Genomic DNA, 20,027 nt, shown 5'->3' on the forward strand with positions numbered 1-20,027 from the left:
TCTCAATCATTATCCTTCTTGATCCTTCGGTGGGTACTTGATAAAGTTGTCCACCCTCTCCTCCTGGATGTCCTCTTTTGTCTATGGCCACCTTTCTTTTCATCCTTCTTTTACTTATCTAACCACTCCTTCTCAGACTGCTTTACCGGGTCATCATTTACGTAACTCCCAAGGTTTTGCCCTAGGTCCTCTTCTCTTCTCCTTTTTCTCTTTCTCACTTGGTGACTTTGTTAACAAACATGGGCTCAAGAATTCTTTCTACGAAGTGCTAGACCTGGAGTCTGTAAAACCTGAGTTCAAATCTGGCCTCAGACACTTATTAGCTGGGTGACTCGGACCAAGTCATTTAACCTCTGCCTACATCACTTTCCTCATCTATAAAATGAGCATAATAAGAACATCTACTTCCCAGAGTTGTTGTGAGGATCAAATGAGATAATAATCTTAAAGCGTATAGCACAGAACTTGATACAAAGTAGGCACTTCAGAAATGCTTGTCCTCTTCCCCTTCCCCTAATCTCCCTCCTAAGCTCTCATCCTGCATTTTCAATTGCCTATTAGATGTCTCAAACTTGACAATGTGACAATAATAGAATACGCTATCTTCCACCTAAACGCATCCTTCTTCCAAGCTTCCTTTTTTCTGTTGAGGGCACCACCATAGGTTTTACAACTTTGATGTCATCTTCAATTCCTCACTCAGAGTTCTTACTCATTCCACATAGTCCCCTAGAGGCCAAATCTTGTGATTTCTAATTCTTCATATGCCTCCTCTTCATTTACATGGATACCACCCTAGTTCAGGTCTTCAACACCTTTCACCTGCATCATTGCAATAACCTCTAAACTGGTAGATTAATTGCTCAGTCTCCTTTTCTCAAGTGTCTCCCCACTCCAATCCATCCTCTGTACAACTGCCAAAGTGATTTTCTCAAGATGCAAGTCTGGCCATGTCCCTGTTACACTCAGTAAACTGTAGTTGCTCCCTATTACCTCTAGAGTCAAATAAAAAGTTCTTTGTATGGCATTTAAAGATTTTCATAACTTGGCCTCATCTTATCTTTCTATGTTTATTGTACAACACCCAGCACCTAGCACAGGGTCTTATCTACAGCAAGCATTTAATAAATGCTTTTTGATGGATTAATAACTCTCCTTTATGCACTCTATGAGCCAGTCAAACCAACCTTCTAGCTGTTTGTCACAAGAGACAGCTCTACGATCCCTCATGCCTAGAATGTACTCCCTCCTCATCCTGCTTCCTGGAATCCTTAGTTTTCCTTCTAGATTAGTCTCAAATGCCATATTCTGCACAGGTCCTTTACAGTTCCCCCAGCTGCCAGTGCCTCCTTCTTTCCCCAACTCCCACACCCTCCATTATGTTATCTTGTGTCTGTTTTGCATATGTGCATATAGTCATTCACCTAGAATGTTAGCTCCTCCAGGGCAGGAACTAATACTTCTCTTAAGTTTTTAATATCCCCAGAACAGACCAGTTCCTGGTCCAAATCAGGTGCTTAATGAGTTTCTGTTTATTGATTGGTTGATTAAGATCATCTGATTGTAAACCCAAACTATTTGTTAGTGACAGATGTGGAAATCATAAACATTAACAAAATCTAATCTGATGTTATCTCTTTAATTTGTAGAGCTATAGGGAGAGCCAGAAGAGCTTGAGATTAAGAGTGAAGTATTAGCCCCACTCTTCTCATTAATTAGGCCAAATCAGAATTATAGTGCTTAAAAATTTCAGGGCACTTGTATTTCCCAATTGCTTTCACTTTTAGACTGCTTAATGGATTAAGTTGCTCTTGTAATCCCAAAATAGCAAATGGAAACATGGGATGTCCACAGATGCTGGCCAAGCACATACTTCTAAAAGGGCTTTGATAAGATATGAGTTTCCTCACTTCCAAAAACAATAAGCAGTTACACCTCATGTTTGTAGTAACCTAGAGGTGTTTGCCAATCCAACCTCATCTAGTCCCCTAGAAACTTTCTTTCCTGCAGAATCCCAGTTCTTCCCACAGCAAGGATCAGGATTGGCCTTACAGAAAATGAAACTAAGTAGTTACCTACATGTTGTGATTTTGGGCTGGTGCCAGACTTCATTTCATCAAAGAATACTTGAAACCTAAGTAAGAACAAGGTCCTATTGCCAGGAAGAGACAAGGACACCAGAGTGGTAAGGGAGACATATGAAGGTGCCACAGACAAGTTTTACTTCTTCATGAGTTTGCTAAGGGCCAACCCTGACAGAAATCAATGAAATCCTTACAACTGAGTGAGGTAGGTGCTGTTATTATCTGCATTTTACATTACAAACAGTGGTTAAGTGACTTGCCAGGGTCACCAGCTAGTAAGTATCTGAGGCCAGATTTTTAACTAAGATCTTTCTGAGTCTAGGCCCAGCACTCTATCCACTGTGCCACCTACCTGCCTCTAGTGATGTTATTGACTAAAATAATATAAATTGAAAGAACCGCGATTACCAAACAATTGACATTGAATGTTATGGAATTTAAAAAGACAGAGGTTAGTCCCAAGGAAGAGATATGAGAAGACATTTCCTCTACTCTAAAGCAGTTACTAAGACCACGCTGACTGAGAAAGCAATATGGAATTATCTTTTAACATTGTCATATTTGCAACAAATCCTTATCTAGGAAAAAGATGGGTACCACATCTATTGGAAGAATAGTTCACAAACGGTGAATTGGTTAAAAATGGAGAAAAGACATGTATTATATATGCCTTGACCAATTTGCTGCTCACTTTAATAATTGCAATAGAAATCATTTTGCTAGTGAAAGAATACTGTATCTGTATTTACAGAAACAGGGATCTCAAAGTTGTGAAACATTTCCTATAACATCAGATTTTTTTTTCAATTAATTGCTTGGTTTTATGAAATTGAGTTTTTTTCTTTTTTAAAAAAATTATAGTTGTAAGGGATGGGCCTCTGGGAGGTAGGGTAGAGGAGGAATATATAGGGAATGTAGCTGATGTAAAAAACAAAGAATAGCAATAAAGTCCACTTTTTCAAAATCTCTTTTTGTTGTCCTTAGTATTCAACAGAAGCCTTGGCTTGTTTTGGACTTTAGTTTTGCTGATGCTTTTATTACAAGACCATGCTGCCCTTCTGTATTCATAGTCAATGACCTTTCCTTGCTTCTATCTTCTGTGCATGGTTTTGAAAAAAATCTAAGTTGGTCAATGAATTCCTTCTGCATCCACGAGGTGCTCAGGCATCAGGGTAAAGAATGTTCTTGCTTTTGGCTACATCTACTGCTCACAGCAGCACTAGGAGGGTCAAACTCAATGATGAATGTACATTAAAATCCAAATTTTCATGCCCCCTCCCAATGGTAAAACAAATCTAAATTTGAATGCCCTAGTCAATTAATTCATACATTGTGGTTGACTTGTAACAGTGACATAAGGCAGTGACAATGACCTTAACAGTATGGAGGAGAAACAGCAAAAAGAAGCATGTTCCTAAACAGGATAACCAGTCCCTGCACAAGAACGGCTCTGTGCTATAGAAACTGAAACTAAACTACTCCAACGTGAAGGTTCCATGATTTCAAAGAAAAATCATCCCTTTTGCCAGATGCAGATATATTCATCTTCCTCTGCATCTTTTGCCTTCCTAGTAAGGGTATTAGCTGGATTGGTGATCCCAAAGCACCTCCCCGATTTTCTCAATGGCATATATGAGGCAGTATGGTACAGTGGATAGAGAGTCAGCCCTATGGGTTGGAGCCATCTTCTGAAATATACTAGCATACGACCCTAGACAAATCACCTAACCTCTCAGTGCCTCCAGACAAGTTTCTCATATAATCAATTGCATAATAGCTGATGATCTGTGCTGGTAGGAGTTTCCTTATCCAAAATTCAATAAAATCACAGGTCTAGTTAAAAAAAAAAAGGTGGGACAGCTAGGTGGCGCAGTGGATAGAACACTGGCCCTGGATTCAGGAGGACATAAGTCCAAATCCGACCTCAGACACATAACACTTACTAGCTGTGTGAACCTGGGCAAGTCACTCAACCCCATTGCCTAGCCAAAAAAAAAAAGGCATGATAGTTCAAGAACATGGATGGAGACTGTGTAGCTTAATGAAAAGAGTGACGAACTTGAAGTCAAGAAGACTACAGCCAGCTTCCTGCCTTGGACTCATGTAATTGTGCACAGGTTACTTGACCTTTATGTGTTCCAAGAAATTCTCTAGGACTTAGCTACCAAGTCCCAGAATTCCTTAAAATCACAGCTCCTTTTTGTATGTATGATGACATGGTCAAAACAAAGATTAATAACATCTCACTCAACCTAAAATGATTCAAAAAAGGAAATTAAATAATTTCATATTTAGCCAAATCACCAAAGAGGGCTCTAGACAAACAGATTGTAGACTGTAGCCATTGTTTCATATTGGGGATGTAGAGGTTTTAATTGGGGTTTCAATTTAAGCCTGTGTCTCATCGATCTGCTTTTCCAAGCTGAAGAAATTGTCTGTTAAATGACTTCTGGTTGCCCTTATATCATAGAGTAATATTATATTAAAACAATAGCATATTTCACAAAGAGGCTACAAATTAGGAATTTTCTTGCACCTGACAGCCTGTTGCAGCAAGAGACCCTGTGTACATAGAGAAATGTAGACTCTGGCCTCCCAGAGCAAACTTTCAGGTTAACAAGGACGTAGTCCCCAAGGGCTAACACTGTGGGTTCCAGCAATTTAACCAGTCTTACAGTTGTATCAGAACACATCTGGGCAGCATTCCAAAGCTAAAAGGCACTAATTGCTTCTGTATGAGGAGCTAGAAATGAAGCTGCTCAATGTCCTTTGTTTCTGATGGTCTGCATTATGGTATCTATTACCTTGTTAATTGTTCCTGTCTGAAATATCCTAGTTGGGGTTGATTCTGTTTATTGCCTGGGACAAAAGCAGGTTTGCATACACGCAGAGGTACTTAATTGTATTGATGTGTGTGCATATGAGTGTGTGTGTGTGTGTGTGAGCGCTCGTGGGTGCATATTATGAAAAATCATCACCACCCCAGAAAGGGTTAACTTTGAAATCAGTCGCTAGTATGCTTATATCCCTAAGACTAGCCTGGAATAGGGAGGAGGAGTATCTAGAAGGTAGAATGTGCTAGCTGTGCTTTCATATGTCTGCCTCCTCTGACACTAGTACAAATGTTTTTCAGCCTGAACTGAATAACCATCAGGAATGGCTGAGAAGGCACTTACCTGGAAATTAATTCATCTCTGCCTTTTCCAGGCAGATTTTATTTGGGAAGAATTTTCGATCATTATAGGAATGAATAGAGAGTAATTCTGCACACATTTTTAATTCCTCTTAGAAGACAGGTAAGCTGGAGAGAGGAAAGAATGGATATAGTTGATAGTCTATTTATGAATGGCAGTAATATTACTCCTCCTTGTGAACTTGGACTTGAAAATGAGACATTTTTCTGCTTGGACCCACCTTATCCTTCCAAAGGTAAGTACCAAAGATCTGTTTTTCAGGAATATTGATCTGAAGGGGGAAATTATCAGCCCAGGAATAAAAGGATAATAAGTATACTTTAAGACTAGGCTAGGTAAAATCTTTTTAAATTGTTATTTTTTTTAGAAGTTTGGAAGAGAAATAGACAAGCCAAATATTCATATTTCCTTGCTTTTCTAGATTGAAGAGTTGTAGATTAACATCCATGATTTCGGGGAGAGAAAATGGGATGGGGGTTGTAGAAGGAGTGTAAAAAACTGGCAAGACTGAAAACATGTAAAGTTCCAAGCTTAAAGAAATGATTCTATTCCACATTAGCAATCTGATTTTCTTTATTTAAGCCTAATGTGAAGAAATGATTCATGGTAAATAAATGCTTAGGAAGCTGGAAACAAAATGCCAGTACCCTTCATTTGAGATAGCTCATTCCTGAGAAATACTTCCCAAAGCGATTCTTTCCCAAAAGAACCTTTTGGATCCAAGCTCATCCCTGAGCTTTCACCATTTAGTTTTCAAAAAAGTATTACAAGTACAAGGATAAATGCACTGGTTTAGTGATTTACTGAATTAATCCCCTTGCCCCCCAAAAAAGTAGGAAATAGAAAGTCTGGGCTCACTTGGGGTACAAAGCTTTTAATGTCCTGTTCTTATAGTCTTTGATGGCTCTGCTTCTCTATTGTGACACAGTGAATTGGCAGCCAGTGGTTCAGATTCTCTTATATTCCCTGATATTCCTGCTCAGCATCCTGGGGAACACTCTGGTAATCACCGTGCTGATCCGAAACAAGAGGATGAGGACAGTCACTAACATATTTTTGCTCTCCCTGGCTGTCAGCGATCTCATGCTCTGTCTCTTCTGTATGCCATTCAATCTCATTCCTCACCTGCTCAAGGATTTTATTTTTGGGAGTGCTGTCTGCAAGACCACCTCTTATTTCATGGGTAAGTGGCTTTATGTCAACATTTCATTAGCTCACCCTAAACACTATCACGTTGCACTCGGCCAGTTCTAGAGAAAAGCTGGTTGCCCAAGGGGAAAAAAAAGATTCAAGAGGACAGGAGTCATCTAGGCAGCTGTTTGAATGCTAGCTGCCTGGGAATGTATGAGCACAGGGGAAGGAAGGAAGGACTTTTAGGATCTTGAAGTATGTCCATCCTATTCACTGAAAATAGAAGTAATTAAACAAACAAAAGTGGAAAACACTCATTTTACTCTTCTTTCCATTTCTTAAAACAACAATAACAGCACCCAAAGACTCCTAGAGCTGCTTGTTGCCCCATACCTTTCAGAGGAAGTGCTTTTTATCTAATCACGACTTAAGTCATAGGTTTATTTGGGGTTTTGGGGGGGCGGATTAGTATAAAACATGTTATATGTGTGTATATATATATTTACAGGTTCTTTTCTCAGAGTCCATTTTCCAGATTCTTCTGGGCCCTCTGGGACCATTCCAAGAAAGAAGTGAGAAGGGAAGCTGTCCAAGACTAGTGGGAAAGCCAAATATATACTTCTGAGTGTAGTGAGGACACCACCATGCTTATAAGGTGGGCTGTCTGAGTCCGCCCATGTCCATCAAAAAACGATCATGTAAGAGATTCTGAGAGGTTCCAATAACCAACCCTAATTTTGCTTATTGCTAGGATTATCTCCAAGTGGAATAAACACATTTAAGAGACTTGGCTTAATATTCACTTCTCAATCCATCTCTCCGTCAACTAGCCTCTTCAATTAAAAAGGTAGAGGCTGTGCCTTCAAATCTGTAAACTTTGCTGTGCAGTATCATGCCAAGAGAGTTTGGAGACACCAGAAATCTTAAAAGCCTTAATTATGTCCTAATCAACAGAGCTGACGTCTGTACTGACAAAATGATGATAAATGACTGTCCTGCAAGCCAGGAAAAAAACAGTTGCAATTAAATCACGGTTAAATTCAAAGTGTGATGTTAAGATAAGAGATTGTTATTACTATAGCATTGTTTAAGTAAACCTAACTATAGCCAACAAAAACAAAATTAAAATGAGGTACATATCTGTGGACCATCCCTATGGTGACAGTAGATACCTAGGAAACAAAGATGCAACTATATTGTAGACCAGACCACATTTCCTCAGCTGTATCACCTTTCTAAAACTAGATCCTATTAAATCGCAGTGTGTCTCATAAGGTGAGTATTAGCTCAATTCCCAAAAACAAATATTTTAAAGGAGCTCCACTGCCCTAGGCTAATTTTTTTAAATCAGAAAATTTTAAATTAGTAAGAGCTTTTCAGGAGGAAAAAAATGAATTAAAGTAAAAGTTGAATCATGTAAAACCATAAATCTTTAAGCTTTTTTTATTATGCTCAACCACATTTTTTAAAAAGATAGAATCATATTCAGTACTTTGATATCATTACCTAATCTTACCTAAGAGACTTTAAGCATGTAGGACTCAAGCCACGGATTGAACCCAGAATTCTAAAGTATTTTAGAATCTTTACATGTTTTTGCTTTAATAACCCATTACAAATTCAATAGTTAATGCTTAAAATTAAAGAAAGAATTATTTGAAATTTGATCTACTTAGAATCTCCAGGTGAACAAACTCACAAACTTTTCCTCCTGTTGCTCAAAAGCCATTTTTACTTTGTGGTATGTATTTCATCCCCTTAGTGGTTAATTAATGGCTACCTTCATGCCCAGTGGAAGTTAGATTAAGTTAAATAAAGAATGATAAATTTTCAGCAGGCATTTTTCCTTTTAGAAGAGATATAAGAGAGCCCTGCGGTGTAGTTCAAAGCTGCTAGAGGACCCAGATTTGAATCTTTGCTTGATATTTACCTTGTGTGACTCTGAACACGTGCCCCTTAATCTCTCTTCTATAAAATGAGCAGGGTTCCCTTCCAGTTTTAAATATGATTTCCTGGTCCTCTGCGTTTGCAGGTAGATTCCTCTACCGTCTATGATACGGTCCCTAGATTCTTTATCTAAGCACATAGGGGATACTAAAGTTCAGGACCAGTTTAACCTACTTCTTTGTTCCACACCTAGGTATCTCCGTCAGTGTATCCACTTTCAATCTTGTTGCCATATCACTAGAGAGATACAGTGCAATTTGCAAGCCCCTGCAGTCAAGGGTCTGGCAGACGAAGTCCCATGCGTTGAAGGTGATTACTGCTACTTGGTGTCTCTCCTTTACTATCATGTCGCCATATCCGATTTACAGCAACTTGGTTCCCTTTACCAAATATAACAACCAGACAGCTAATATGTGTCGCTTTCTGTTGCCAAGTGATGTTATGCAACAGTCCTGGTAAGTTGTTTTACAGTTTGATATCATATCCTATCGCACTGTTGAAAACACGTACTTGGGAAATAGTGGAGGGAGGGCAGAAGTAAAGTGAGTTTGGGTGCCTGCCTTCCTCCAAAATGTGTTTTCGGTTTTTGAGAAAGGATAGACAAGTTTTATTCTGGGCTGATTTAAATGTGGTTATGCTGCGAGGCAGGAAGATGAAGCAAATGACTTCTCTAGGTCCCTAAGATTCTCTAACCAAAGGAAAAAATCAAGCAGAGACCAGTCCCCACAGCATCTTTCCCAAAGAGCATTTCAGAATTAGGGTGCTAGAGATTCAGATATTATTCAAAGCTTGGCTTAGCTTATCTTCTTCCTCTTCCCTTACCTCTACTCCTCCATAGCTCTTGTCTTCTTAACTGAACATCACTGGGGAAAAAAATTATTACATTACAAACATCAAGGATGTTTCCAAGGCTTGATGGGGAATCTTATCAAAACATGATTTGTCCAGTTGAAGAGAGATGGCTAAGCCATCGTATGCCCTTGACAATTTTATATCCTAATCTCTCACCCTTACCATATGGCACGTGATTTAAAGGACCAGACTTGTAAAGGAGAGGCCTGCTGTTCTTCAGGATTCCAATTTGTTTAGAGAATGCATAGCTTTGTTCAGGCAGCATCACTTTGACAAGTATGCCATGCCATGCATGAGGAAACTGAGATCAAAGGGACTGTGTGTGGTTTGTGGCAAGGTAAGAGCTACGTTAAATCCCTCAGTCTAAATTTGTAGTCAATTTCACTATTATGTTGCTACTGAGGCACTCTGACTTCCCTAATGAGGCATTTGATTTCTCTGCCTTATTTGGGACAAATGACCATGGCTATTGTAATTAGACAATTTTATTTTGTCTAATAATAATAATAATATTATAGCCACAAAACGATTTCAAGCAAACCAGAGAGTCCTAGGGGAAGGCTCTTTGAAAGACTCTAACTGGAGAAGAAATGCATGCCTGGTCGCCTGGACAAGGAATTAACCAAAATGTTATGAGCCGGTAATAAGATATGTTTATTCCTTCAGGTCATTAAAGCAAGAGATGTTCCTGTTCATTTTTTCTTATTACTATAATCAATACTGGCTGTTCTGAAACTTGATGTTAACTGTTGATTGGACTGTTCCATTCCTTCTTCAAGTAAACATTTTATATTTCCATAAACGTACATAAACATTTTGCATTTCTATAAACATAAATCTCAAAGTGCAGCAGTGGAAAGGGTCCTTTGTTCTTACAGAATTAGAGATAACTTCCATTCCATGCAGCCCTGGTCAGACTCCTCAGTGTTTATTTCTCTCCCATTCTTAAACAGGCACTTGGGTTCATGAAGACACAGAACCCATACCGTGATGACCACCGGCTGCATTGCTTAAGCTATAATGCTTAAATCAAGTAGAATCAAACTCAATTAACTGGAATATGACTAACCAAGGCACTTAATTAACCAGAATAGGACTATAGGGCATGGAGGTTGGAAGGGGAAGAGAGAAGGCACTTAATTTTTAAGAGAAAGAGGCACAAAAAGAAGAAGACATGAGGATTTTTTTTAAAAAGTGGGGATCAGTATAGCTCCATCCTTAATGCACACACCATCTTTACCTACATTGACAGTCTTGTACACTGAGCACTAGTGCTCAGAATGATAATCCTGACACCCTGAAATGTCCTTAATTATCAATGAGACTCATTTACATCAATTATCCTACATTTACTGAGGCAAGAAATTGTATTCATTCATTGTAGTAACATATGCGCCCCCCAAAAAAGGATGGAGGAAAGTTTTGCTTAACCTTCAATCAACCAAAAAGTTCTATGAAATAAAACACCCCATTCCGAGAATCCTGGTCAATCAAGGCATCATTAGATAATAGCTATGGGTATAAAGTGCAGCAAGTAACATTAGGAGGGCCTCTTCTATAGCAGAGAAAACAAAATGTGTTTGAACTCCTACATTTTAAAAAAATTTAACAAGCATTTATTAACTCCCTACTATGTGCCAGGCACTAGGCCAAGCACTTTGCAAATATCTCATTTTATCCTCACAATGACCCTGGGAGGCAAATTGTTATCAGTACCCCCATTTTACAAAAGAGAAAACTGAGACAGAAAGGTTAAGTGACTTGCCCATGATCATATAGCTAGTAAGTATTTGAGGCCAAATTTGAACTGTGATCTTTCTGACTCCAAGTCCAGTGTTCCACCTACTTTGCCACCAGCTACCCCCATAAATGTCAATCTGACCACTGTGGAGACAATATAGCAATATAGTTGCTATATGATGTCTTATGAACTTCTTTATGACCTCACCAGGCACACATTCCTGCTTCTCATCCTCTTTCTTATTCCTGGAATTGTGATGATGGTAGCATATGGATTAATCTCTTTGGAACTATACCGAGGAATAAAGTTTGATGCCAGCCAGAGAAAATCTTCTAGAGGTAACTATTAATCACGTGTGTACTTTGAAAAATGACAAAAATTCTCTAAGTTTTCTCTAACTTAAGCAGATACATATACCCCCTAACCCTTTGATTCCTATAACTTGAATCACATTTTCCCACCTTTAAGTTTATAACTTTCCCTACAAATGACTACACTCTGCTTTCTCCCCCACCCCCAGCATGACTACCTATTGACATCATTCCCATCCTTCCAAGCCTAGCTCTGGTGACACTTCTTCTATGAAGCCCTCCCAATCAATCACTAGGCTGATCTCTCACTTTGTACCTCTTCTATGCATTCACTACATCCTTATAAGGATTATGGACATTTTTGTCTTTGACTTCCCTTCGCTTCTAGATTATAAACTCTGTGAGACTGCCATATTCATCTCTGAGTCCAGAGCACCTAACCTGGGGTTTTGTGCATAGACAGGTGCTTTGTTTGTTAAATTGAATTTTAAGCCACAAATTCAATTCAATTTACTAAATACTTATTAAGAGCTTGCTATGTGCAAAGTACCATGCAAGATGGAGATACAAAGACAAACAGAAAATGGCTCTTGCCCTCAAAGAGTTCATTCACATCCTACTGTAGGATACAACATGTACCAATTAAACATGAAGTAATACGAAATAATTCCAAGAGAGAAAATATCAAGAATGGGGGATAAAGAAAGGCCTTGTGTGGAAGGTAATAGTACCTCAGGTGTACATCACAGAAAGCTAGGGATTCTATGTGGCAGAGGCAAGGAAAGGATGCATTCTAGATATTGCTTGTATGAAGTCACAGAGGCAGCAGAAGCAATGTCATAAAATGGGGACATCCAGTGGGTCAATTTTACTGGAACATAAAATAATTTTACAATTTTACATAGAATATAAGACAAAAATATTAAGACTCAAAAGGTGACTGAGAGATTGGGAAGACTTTAAATGCTACACTGAAGAGTTTATCTCGGAGGCAATAAAAAACTATGGAAGATTTTTGGTACAGAGAAAACATGGTTTGATTTGTAATTCAGAAACACCAATTCAGCAGCTGGGTGGGGGATAGAATGGAGAGGAGGAACTACAGTCAGCCTTTGCAATAGTTCAGACAAGAAGTGATGAGCTTCTGAACCAGGGTAGAAGCTATGTGAGTTCAGAGAAAGGGATAGATGAGAGAGATGCTGTGGAGATAGGAGACATAAGACTTTTTGTTGATATGAATTGGTGTAAGTTGATATGAGAATTGAGGGAAAAGGGAGAGTTCAGGTTGATTTCAAAGTAGTAAATCTAGGTGACAGGAAGGATGGTGATGCTATCAACAGAAATGAGGAAATTTGAATAAACACAATATGTTCTGTATAGTTCAAAGTTATTTAGTAGGACTTTGAAAAAGTCATCTAACCTATGGTGTTGAGAGAATCAAAGGTAATAGCACATGTGAAAATATTTGGGGAAAGCTGAAATGTTGTATGGGTATCAGATATCTTTACAATCATAGCTCAAATTTAAGTCATAGCTTTAAATCTGAAGGCTGCACAGGAACACATGCTTATTCATATAAATGCATGCCTAAAGTTCTATTTCCAGTCCTTTGGTGTAAATTTGGCCTCTGCCACTTTTAATATGCCTAAGACTCTTTCAAAGCTTTCTCTCAGCCATGGCATGGTTAAACCTGAAAGTCATGCGCACCCACTTATACACCCAGAAAGGAAATCCAGCACGGGCAGTAGCAGCAGATATGAAGATGGCGATGGCTGCTACCTGCAGAAATCCAAGAAGAGGAAGAAGCTGGAGCTGCAACAGCTGTCCAGCAGCAGCAGTGTCAAGACTGACCGAGCCCGGAGCAGTAACTCAGCTGCCAACCTGATGGCCAAGAAGCGAGTGATCCGAATGCTGATTGTGATTGTGATCTTGTTCTTCCTCTGCTGGATGCCCATCTACAGTGCAAATGCCTGGAAGGCCTACGACACAGCCTCTGCTGAGCTGCTCCTCTCTGGAGCTCCCATCTCCTTCATCCTCCTGCTCTCCTACACCTCTGCCTGTGTGAACCCCATCATCTATTGCTTCATGAACAAACGCTTCCGCTTAGGCTTCCTGTCTACCTTCTCCTGTTGCCCTCATCCAAACCCTCCAGGAATGAGAGGAGAAGTAGGTGACGAGGAAGATGGAAGAACCACAGGGGCATCTCTGACCAGGTATTCATACAGCCACATGAGCGTCTCTGTACCTCCCACATGAGCTGCTCTCGTGTTCCCACCGAAGGAAGAGGAAGAAGAGAGGGGGGTGTATTTGTAGTGGAACCCACCGGTCAGCTCATCTTATCAGGGATGCATAGAGGGAATACCACTTTGTTTGCTATGTCACTCACTTTTGAAGACAGTTTGAAGGCAAAGGATTGCTTCAACTAAAACTACCAATGAAAAAAGAAGAAAATGAACTGGTGAGAAATCAGACTTGAACTCGGTTACCATGACTGCTGCTGCCAAGTCCAAATATAGAAAGGAGACATGGAACCTACTTGTCCCTCAGAAGGCTCTCTATGTGTCAAAATCTCCATGCAACATGTCCTGTCTTTGTATCCTGTGCTTTTTCTCCTTCTTCTAATGTAGAGTTACAGAGTCCCTGGAAATATATACTAAGGTCATTTATACACTATACCCCCTTACCTCCAGCTTATTGTGAACCAGTATTGATAATCATTTCAGTGAGCTCAAAGAGGAAGTTCTTTGGGTCATTTTCTGTCCTGTGTAGTTTTTGTCCCATGGCTGTGCTCTTTTGAAGGCCTAAGGAACATTGTATATGAAACAGAATTCTATAACTTACTGAAAAATGAGAGAGAGAGAGAGAGAGAGAGAGAGAGAGAGAGAGAGACAGAGAGAGAGACAGAGACAGAGAGACAGAGACAGAGACAGAGAGAGAGACAGAGAGAGAGACAGAGAGAGAGAGACAGAGACAGAGACAGAGAGAGAGACAGAGAGAGAGAGAGAGAGAGAGAGGAGAGAGAGAGAGAGAGAGAAGAGAGAGAGAGAGAGATGTTTTGAATGTATTCTTTTGTCACCATAATACTGGGACTGTAAAATGCCACAAGTTTGCAGGGACTATATATGCTGAAATAATTAGTTTACAATACTTCTGTGTCATAGGCTACTCTGCTATTCCATGGCCCAGTGATATCCTGCCTACGGGGGTGGGAGATACACAAGTTCCTTTGCTTTCCCTTAACTTTCTACTATCAAAGGGACCTCCTATATTTTCCTGAAGAAACTCCAAGATAAAAGGGGGTCCACAGTATATTGAATAATCAAAAGTGGCTCCAAGCATATTAGAGCCCAAGATAGAAACTACTTTGTGTAACAGTGCTGTTGACATGTGTTTTGTGTCCTTGTTAGTTCTCTGTGTATGGGTAAACAGAATTTACAAAAGTAACACATTATGTCCTTTGTTATCCTCATTATGGTTAAATAAAGGATCATTAATGACTATTGGAACTTCCTAGAGTGTAATCTTATTGTAATCCTTCACAACAACAGTTGGAGAGTGCTCTCCAGGGTACGTCTTTTCTTTGAAAAGTCAGTGGGGAAAATCAAAATTCTCTACCTCCTCTAATTTACAAAATTTAATTAAAAATAAATTGCTGAATATTACAGATCTAAATTCTGGTGCTAACTGTAAGAATTTTTTTTTGAGGAGACCTGAACATTACAAAGGAGTTTGCAAGGTGGAGATCAGTTTTGATATCCTGCTTGATGCAATCCACTTTTAAATGTCAGAAAACAGCTGGCTTGATCAAGGTTATCTACTCTTGTCTGCTTGTAGTTGCTTTGGGACTTTGAGTCACAGAAAAGACAGACAAGCCAGGGATACTCAAAGCTGTAGGTCTTTATTACTGGCTCATTTAACTCACAAAAGGGAAGGCATCAGGCTTAACAAGCGACACCAGAGGGTAAGGAGGGTCAATAAAGGGTAAAGGAAGTAATGTGAGGGGCCAGGGTAGTCAAGGGTACTAGGAGGGATGGGCAGGACGACGAGTCTCTAGGAGAAGGATGATCAATTAAAGACACAGCCCAGATCTCAGGAACTTTGACATGTTCTTCAGGATATGGAATGAGGAATCAACAATGGCTGTATAAGGTCCTATGATGGTCTTCTGGGCATGGCACATTCACATTTCAACAAATTCTTTTTGCTCCCTCTGATTCCTTGAATGTGGCACCTGGGTCTTTCAAGGATTCATTCAGGAATCAAGGTAGCTAGGTGAAGCAGAGAGCTGGAGGTTTTAAAGGGAGGAACAGGTTTTGCTCCAGCATATCTTATTCATTTTCTACTTCTAACATCATGGGAAGGGAGGTACCACAGATTGGCTAAAGAGGCCTGGTTGAGTCCAACAAGGGGATAGAAATTTCTGACATTGAGAATTCCAGAAAAAAGAGAAGGTTGGGTGGCGATGGTGAGGGGGGAGAGGTATGCCAGTCAGGAGGAGCAAAGATAGCCTATTGTACATGAACTTTATGTATCTCAAAAAACCCCCACCCAAAAAACCAGAAGGTGTTTTTTTTAGACTTTCAGAATATCCAAATGAAAATACAACTGATTGAAATCATTGCTAGCCATATGTGCATACATACATATGTACATTATATGTGTATATACACATATGTATAGTATGTATACATACACACACATATCTCAAGGCCTTGGTCAGATCAACAAATGTTGTGTACAGATCTCTGTTCTGCTCTTGGCATTTCTCTTAGATTTGTTGGGCAGCAAACCCCATATCAACCATTTTTCAGACCTTTCTGAAGCCACATTGGCTTTCAGGTAGATGACCATCTTCCAGGTGAAGGATTAGTCTGTTAAGGAAGACTCTGTCAAGAATCATGTTAGCAATGACTAAGAGAGAGAACCCTCTGTGATTGTCACAGGACAATCTATTTCTTTTACCTTTATAGAGATGGACAGTGGGAGCATCCTTGAATTCCTGGGGGATAACCTCCTCTTGTCATATAACAGGGAACATTTTAGGCAGCTTTTGTATGAGCAATGAACTCCCTGCTTTGTAAATCTCAGCTGGAATAGAATCAGCACCAGGTGTTTTGCCACAGGTGAGGAGCCTAATGGCATTCAAAATCTCTTCTTCAGTTGGAAATTTGCCTAGAAATTTGACTTCAACCTGAGGTAAATGGTCAATGGCTTCGGCATTGATTAATGATGGTCTGCTGACCACACTATGGAAGTGTTCTCCAGGATTATGTGCACACATGCAAACATACATACATATATGTGTGTGTGTATGTATGTATACTAAAAGCCATACCCCTTTAGAAAATTAGAATTAGAAAAGGACCTAGTAAGGTATTTTACACAAGTATGGTAAAGGGGAGAGTTAAAAACCAACAAGGGATAAAGGCAATGATCAGAGATAAAATAGGTCATTTCAATTGCATGAAACTGAAAAACTTTTGTATAAACACACTTAATACACCTAAGATAAGAAAGGAAGCAATTAGGAAAAAAAAAAAACCTTTGCATCAAATATCTCTGATAAAGGTCTGATATTCAAGATGTATAGGGAACTAACTCAGTTATATAACACCAAAAAGCCATTCCTTTGTAGATCTGTGGTCAAAAGAAATGAACAAACAGTTCTCAGAATTGCAAATCATTAACCACATGAAACAGTCTTCCAAATTACTAATAAAAGAAATGCAAATCAAAACAGTTCTGAGATTTCATCTCACAACTAGAAAATTTGCAAAGGTGACAAAACATAGGAATGGTCTGTGTGGAGGGGGTGTAGAAGGAAGGGTTGTAGAGCTATATACATAGGATAGGTCCAAATATTCTGGAAAACAATTTACAACCATATTTTTAAAAAATTACTGAAGTGTGAATAATATCATTTGACCCAGAGATCCTACTGCTAGGCTTATACCCCAAGGAGGGCAATAACAAAAAGGAAGGCTTGATTTTCCTAAAGTATTTTTTTTTCTGTTTTTTATTCTTTGTTATAAAATGGCTCTCTAAGGAGAGGAGAGATATATTGGGAAACATTGGTGATGTAAAAGTGAAAGGTATCAATAAAATTTTTTTTAAAAAAGGAATAAATACTGTGCTGAGAGAATTTTTGGTATAGCTGCCACTTTGCTTAACACAGCAAGTCACATTTAGCCAAATATTTGTATAACAATGCTCACACTGAATTTAACAATTGGCTCTTTTCAGCAACTGGCTGCAGCCCAGCCAGTATCTCTCGGGTGTGAGAGGACAGGAGGGAGGAGTGAGGAAGATGAGAAAAAGCAGGTTACAGATTTACAACTGCTTTCATAGGTCCCACAAAACAATCACCAGGCCTAACTGAGAAATAAGAGCTGATCTGTGATGGTGTAAGGACGTGAATGAAGATAAATTGACTATCATGTAATTTTCAGCTCCTGGAATTGTTCAAAGGTGTTCAACTCAAAACCATTTGACAATGGAGATGAATATAAACAAGAGGTCCCAGATACAGATCAGTAAAATGCTTTGGAAGCTCTTTTCTCTAAGTTTATAAGAAGCCATTTATAGAATAGAAGGTTTTTAAAAAAAAAAGGCAGGGTGGGGGGAGGACTTCCTCAGTGTATAATTGGGGTAAGGGGGGGCAGTTTGTGCCCCACCAATGGTACTGGGAAACATACTTATTTTGCTCTCTTATTTTGCATAAGATCAGGCAGCTGGGTGGTGCAATGGATAGACTGCTGGCCTGGCAGTCAAGAAGACTCATCTTCCTGGCTCCATGACCCCGGGCAAGTCACTTAACCCTGTTTGCCTCAGCTTCCTCATCTGTAAAATGACCTGGAGAAGAAAACAGGAAACCACTGCAGTACCTTTGCTGAGAAAACCCCAAATGGGGTCACAAAGAGTCATACGTGATTTAAAATAACAACAAAAAAGCATGAGGTCATTTTGAAGCCCTCATATGACCAGATCTTATTTTATACTAAGAGAGAGATATCAATTTAAATTTTTGAACTGAAAAATCAGTGATCTTTTTTGGGGGGAGGAGGTGGTAGGAGAGCATAGATCTGTGATTTCTATATGTAGGTCTGTATAGGGATTTCTCACTGAGGAAGCTCCTCTTAATGCACATCAACAACTGCTCTACAGAAACTAAGTCACTCAGGTTCACACAGCAGGCACTTGAAGCCTGATGAACTCTCTAGATACTGCTTTATTTACTGTCAAGTTTCTGTCATTTTTCTAATATGTTCTATCATCATCATCTGATAACACCAGAGTTTGACAATAAGTACCCAGGTTGCTTTCATTGAGCTATATTAAACTACTAAGTTATCTTTGTCCCATCCTCCTAAACCAGGGGTTTTCTACCTTTTTTTTTTGTGACCTGGATCCTTTTGGCAGTCTGATGAAGCCTAGAAACCTCTTCTCAGAATAATGATTTTAAGTGCATAAAATAAAATACATAGAATTTACAAAGGAAATAGATTTTAGTAAAATGTAGTTTTCAAAAAAAAAGTTTTTAAGTTCACAGATTCCAGGTTAAGAATCCCAACCTAAGGTAATCTTTTATAATCTGATTATGTTCCTGTTTCAACAACCTCCATCAAGATGAAAGCTCTTCAAGTTTGTGGATGGCGTTTTCTTTGATTTTCTGGGCTCTTCCCTCTGCCCAGAGTTGGTGCTCAAGAACTGTTGACTCTTGATTACAATGATGTATTTTGATGGCATCATGCAGCTTCGACCTATGATCTCCTTCCAAATGAATACTCATTTGGGGGGGGGAAGGAGTGAGGCAATCTGGGTTAAGTGACTTGTCCAGGGTCACACAACTAATGAGTGTTATGTGTCAGAGGCCATATTTGAACTCAGGTCTTCCTGTCTCCACAGCCAGTGCTCTGTCCACTGCGCCACCTAGCTGCCCCTATGAATACTTATTTTTAAACAAAATCTTAAAAAAAAAAAAAGCATCAACCAAATTAATTCATATTCAAGTACCTAAAGTTTCTATCAGAATTACTGCAGATTTCCAGATAGCCTTTTAATCCCATAACTATAGTTTATATGCAAATAACTTTTTTTCTGAAAATCCTGACACTGGTAACTTAGAAATGTGGGCCCTCAAAACCTGAGCAAGTTTCTTCATCTCTCTGGTTTCCCGCAGGTAAAATGAAAGGGGTGGAGTAAATAAAATCTAAGGTCTCTAGAAGCTGTAGGCAAGAGAGCATACTGTTGGTGTGAGGCCTCTCTCCTGCTGGTACAGGTTAGAGAAACCTACAGTCAAGTCTCATCTCTGGACTACCTTTAAAGCTGCCTTGAAGCTTACTGGCAATTGACATTTTATTCTAATTAAATATTTGCTTTTTGACGTTTCAGCCTGTTACTATTGACAATTCACCAAAATCAGTTTAATTACAGTTTTGTGGACATTTTGACTATTTATTCTGCATACTAGGAAGTTTTTCCGGAAACCCAAAGACCTCAGCACCTTCAGGGAAATTTTATGCACAAAGGCAAACTTTACCGGAGAGCGGTCTGCATATTCCCAGCAGTGACGAATAGAGCAGGGACCAAAATAGGAAAAGTGTATATACAGATTCCCAGCCTGTCCTGAGAAAGGCTTTCCTAGAGTTATTTGTTTGAAGTGGATTCCTAGAACCTCCACTACACACAACTTGAAACACATTACAGAACCAAAAGAAAAAAAAAAGGAGGAAGGGTATCATTCACAATTTTGGATTACCCACGTCTC

At 39.3% G+C, this 20,027-nt stretch overlaps 1 protein-coding gene across 1 annotated transcript; it reads left to right on the forward strand.

Annotated features, from left to right (window-relative positions):
• Positions 1–5,212: 5,212 nt before the first annotated feature.
• Positions 5,213–14,253, forward strand: CCKAR (cholecystokinin A receptor). The gene is made up of 5 exons (XM_020989814.2): positions 5,213–5,513; positions 6,207–6,461; positions 8,550–8,811; positions 11,160–11,287; positions 12,984–14,253. The coding sequence occupies exons 1-5, from the start codon at positions 5,402–5,404 to the stop codon at positions 13,514–13,516; spliced, it is 1,290 nt and encodes a 429-aa protein (XP_020845473.1). The 5' UTR covers positions 5,213–5,401; the 3' UTR covers positions 13,517–14,253.
• Positions 14,254–20,027: the final 5,774 nt, after the last annotated feature.

The sequence above is a fragment of the Phascolarctos cinereus genome, unplaced genomic scaffold (genome assembly GCF_003287225.1).
Source record: "Phascolarctos cinereus isolate Bilbo 61053 unplaced genomic scaffold, phaCin_HiC Scaffold_9;HRSCAF=440, whole genome shotgun sequence".
Taxonomy (NCBI): Eukaryota; Metazoa; Chordata; class Mammalia; order Diprotodontia; family Phascolarctidae; genus Phascolarctos; species Phascolarctos cinereus.

Excerpts from the sequence above, each read along its gene's own strand:
- CCKAR (XM_020989814.2), top strand. The coding sequence starts at position 5,402 with ATGGATATAGTTGATAGTCTATTTATGAATGGCAGTAATATTACTCCT. Across the intron at positions 8,812-11,159 it reads GATGTTATGCAACAGTCCTG|GCACACATTCCTGCTTCTCA; the intron begins GTAAGTTGTTTT and ends TGACCTCACCAG. Across the intron at positions 11,288-12,983 it reads CCAGAGAAAATCTTCTAGAG|AAAGGAAATCCAGCACGGGC; the intron begins GTAACTATTAAT and ends TTATACACCCAG.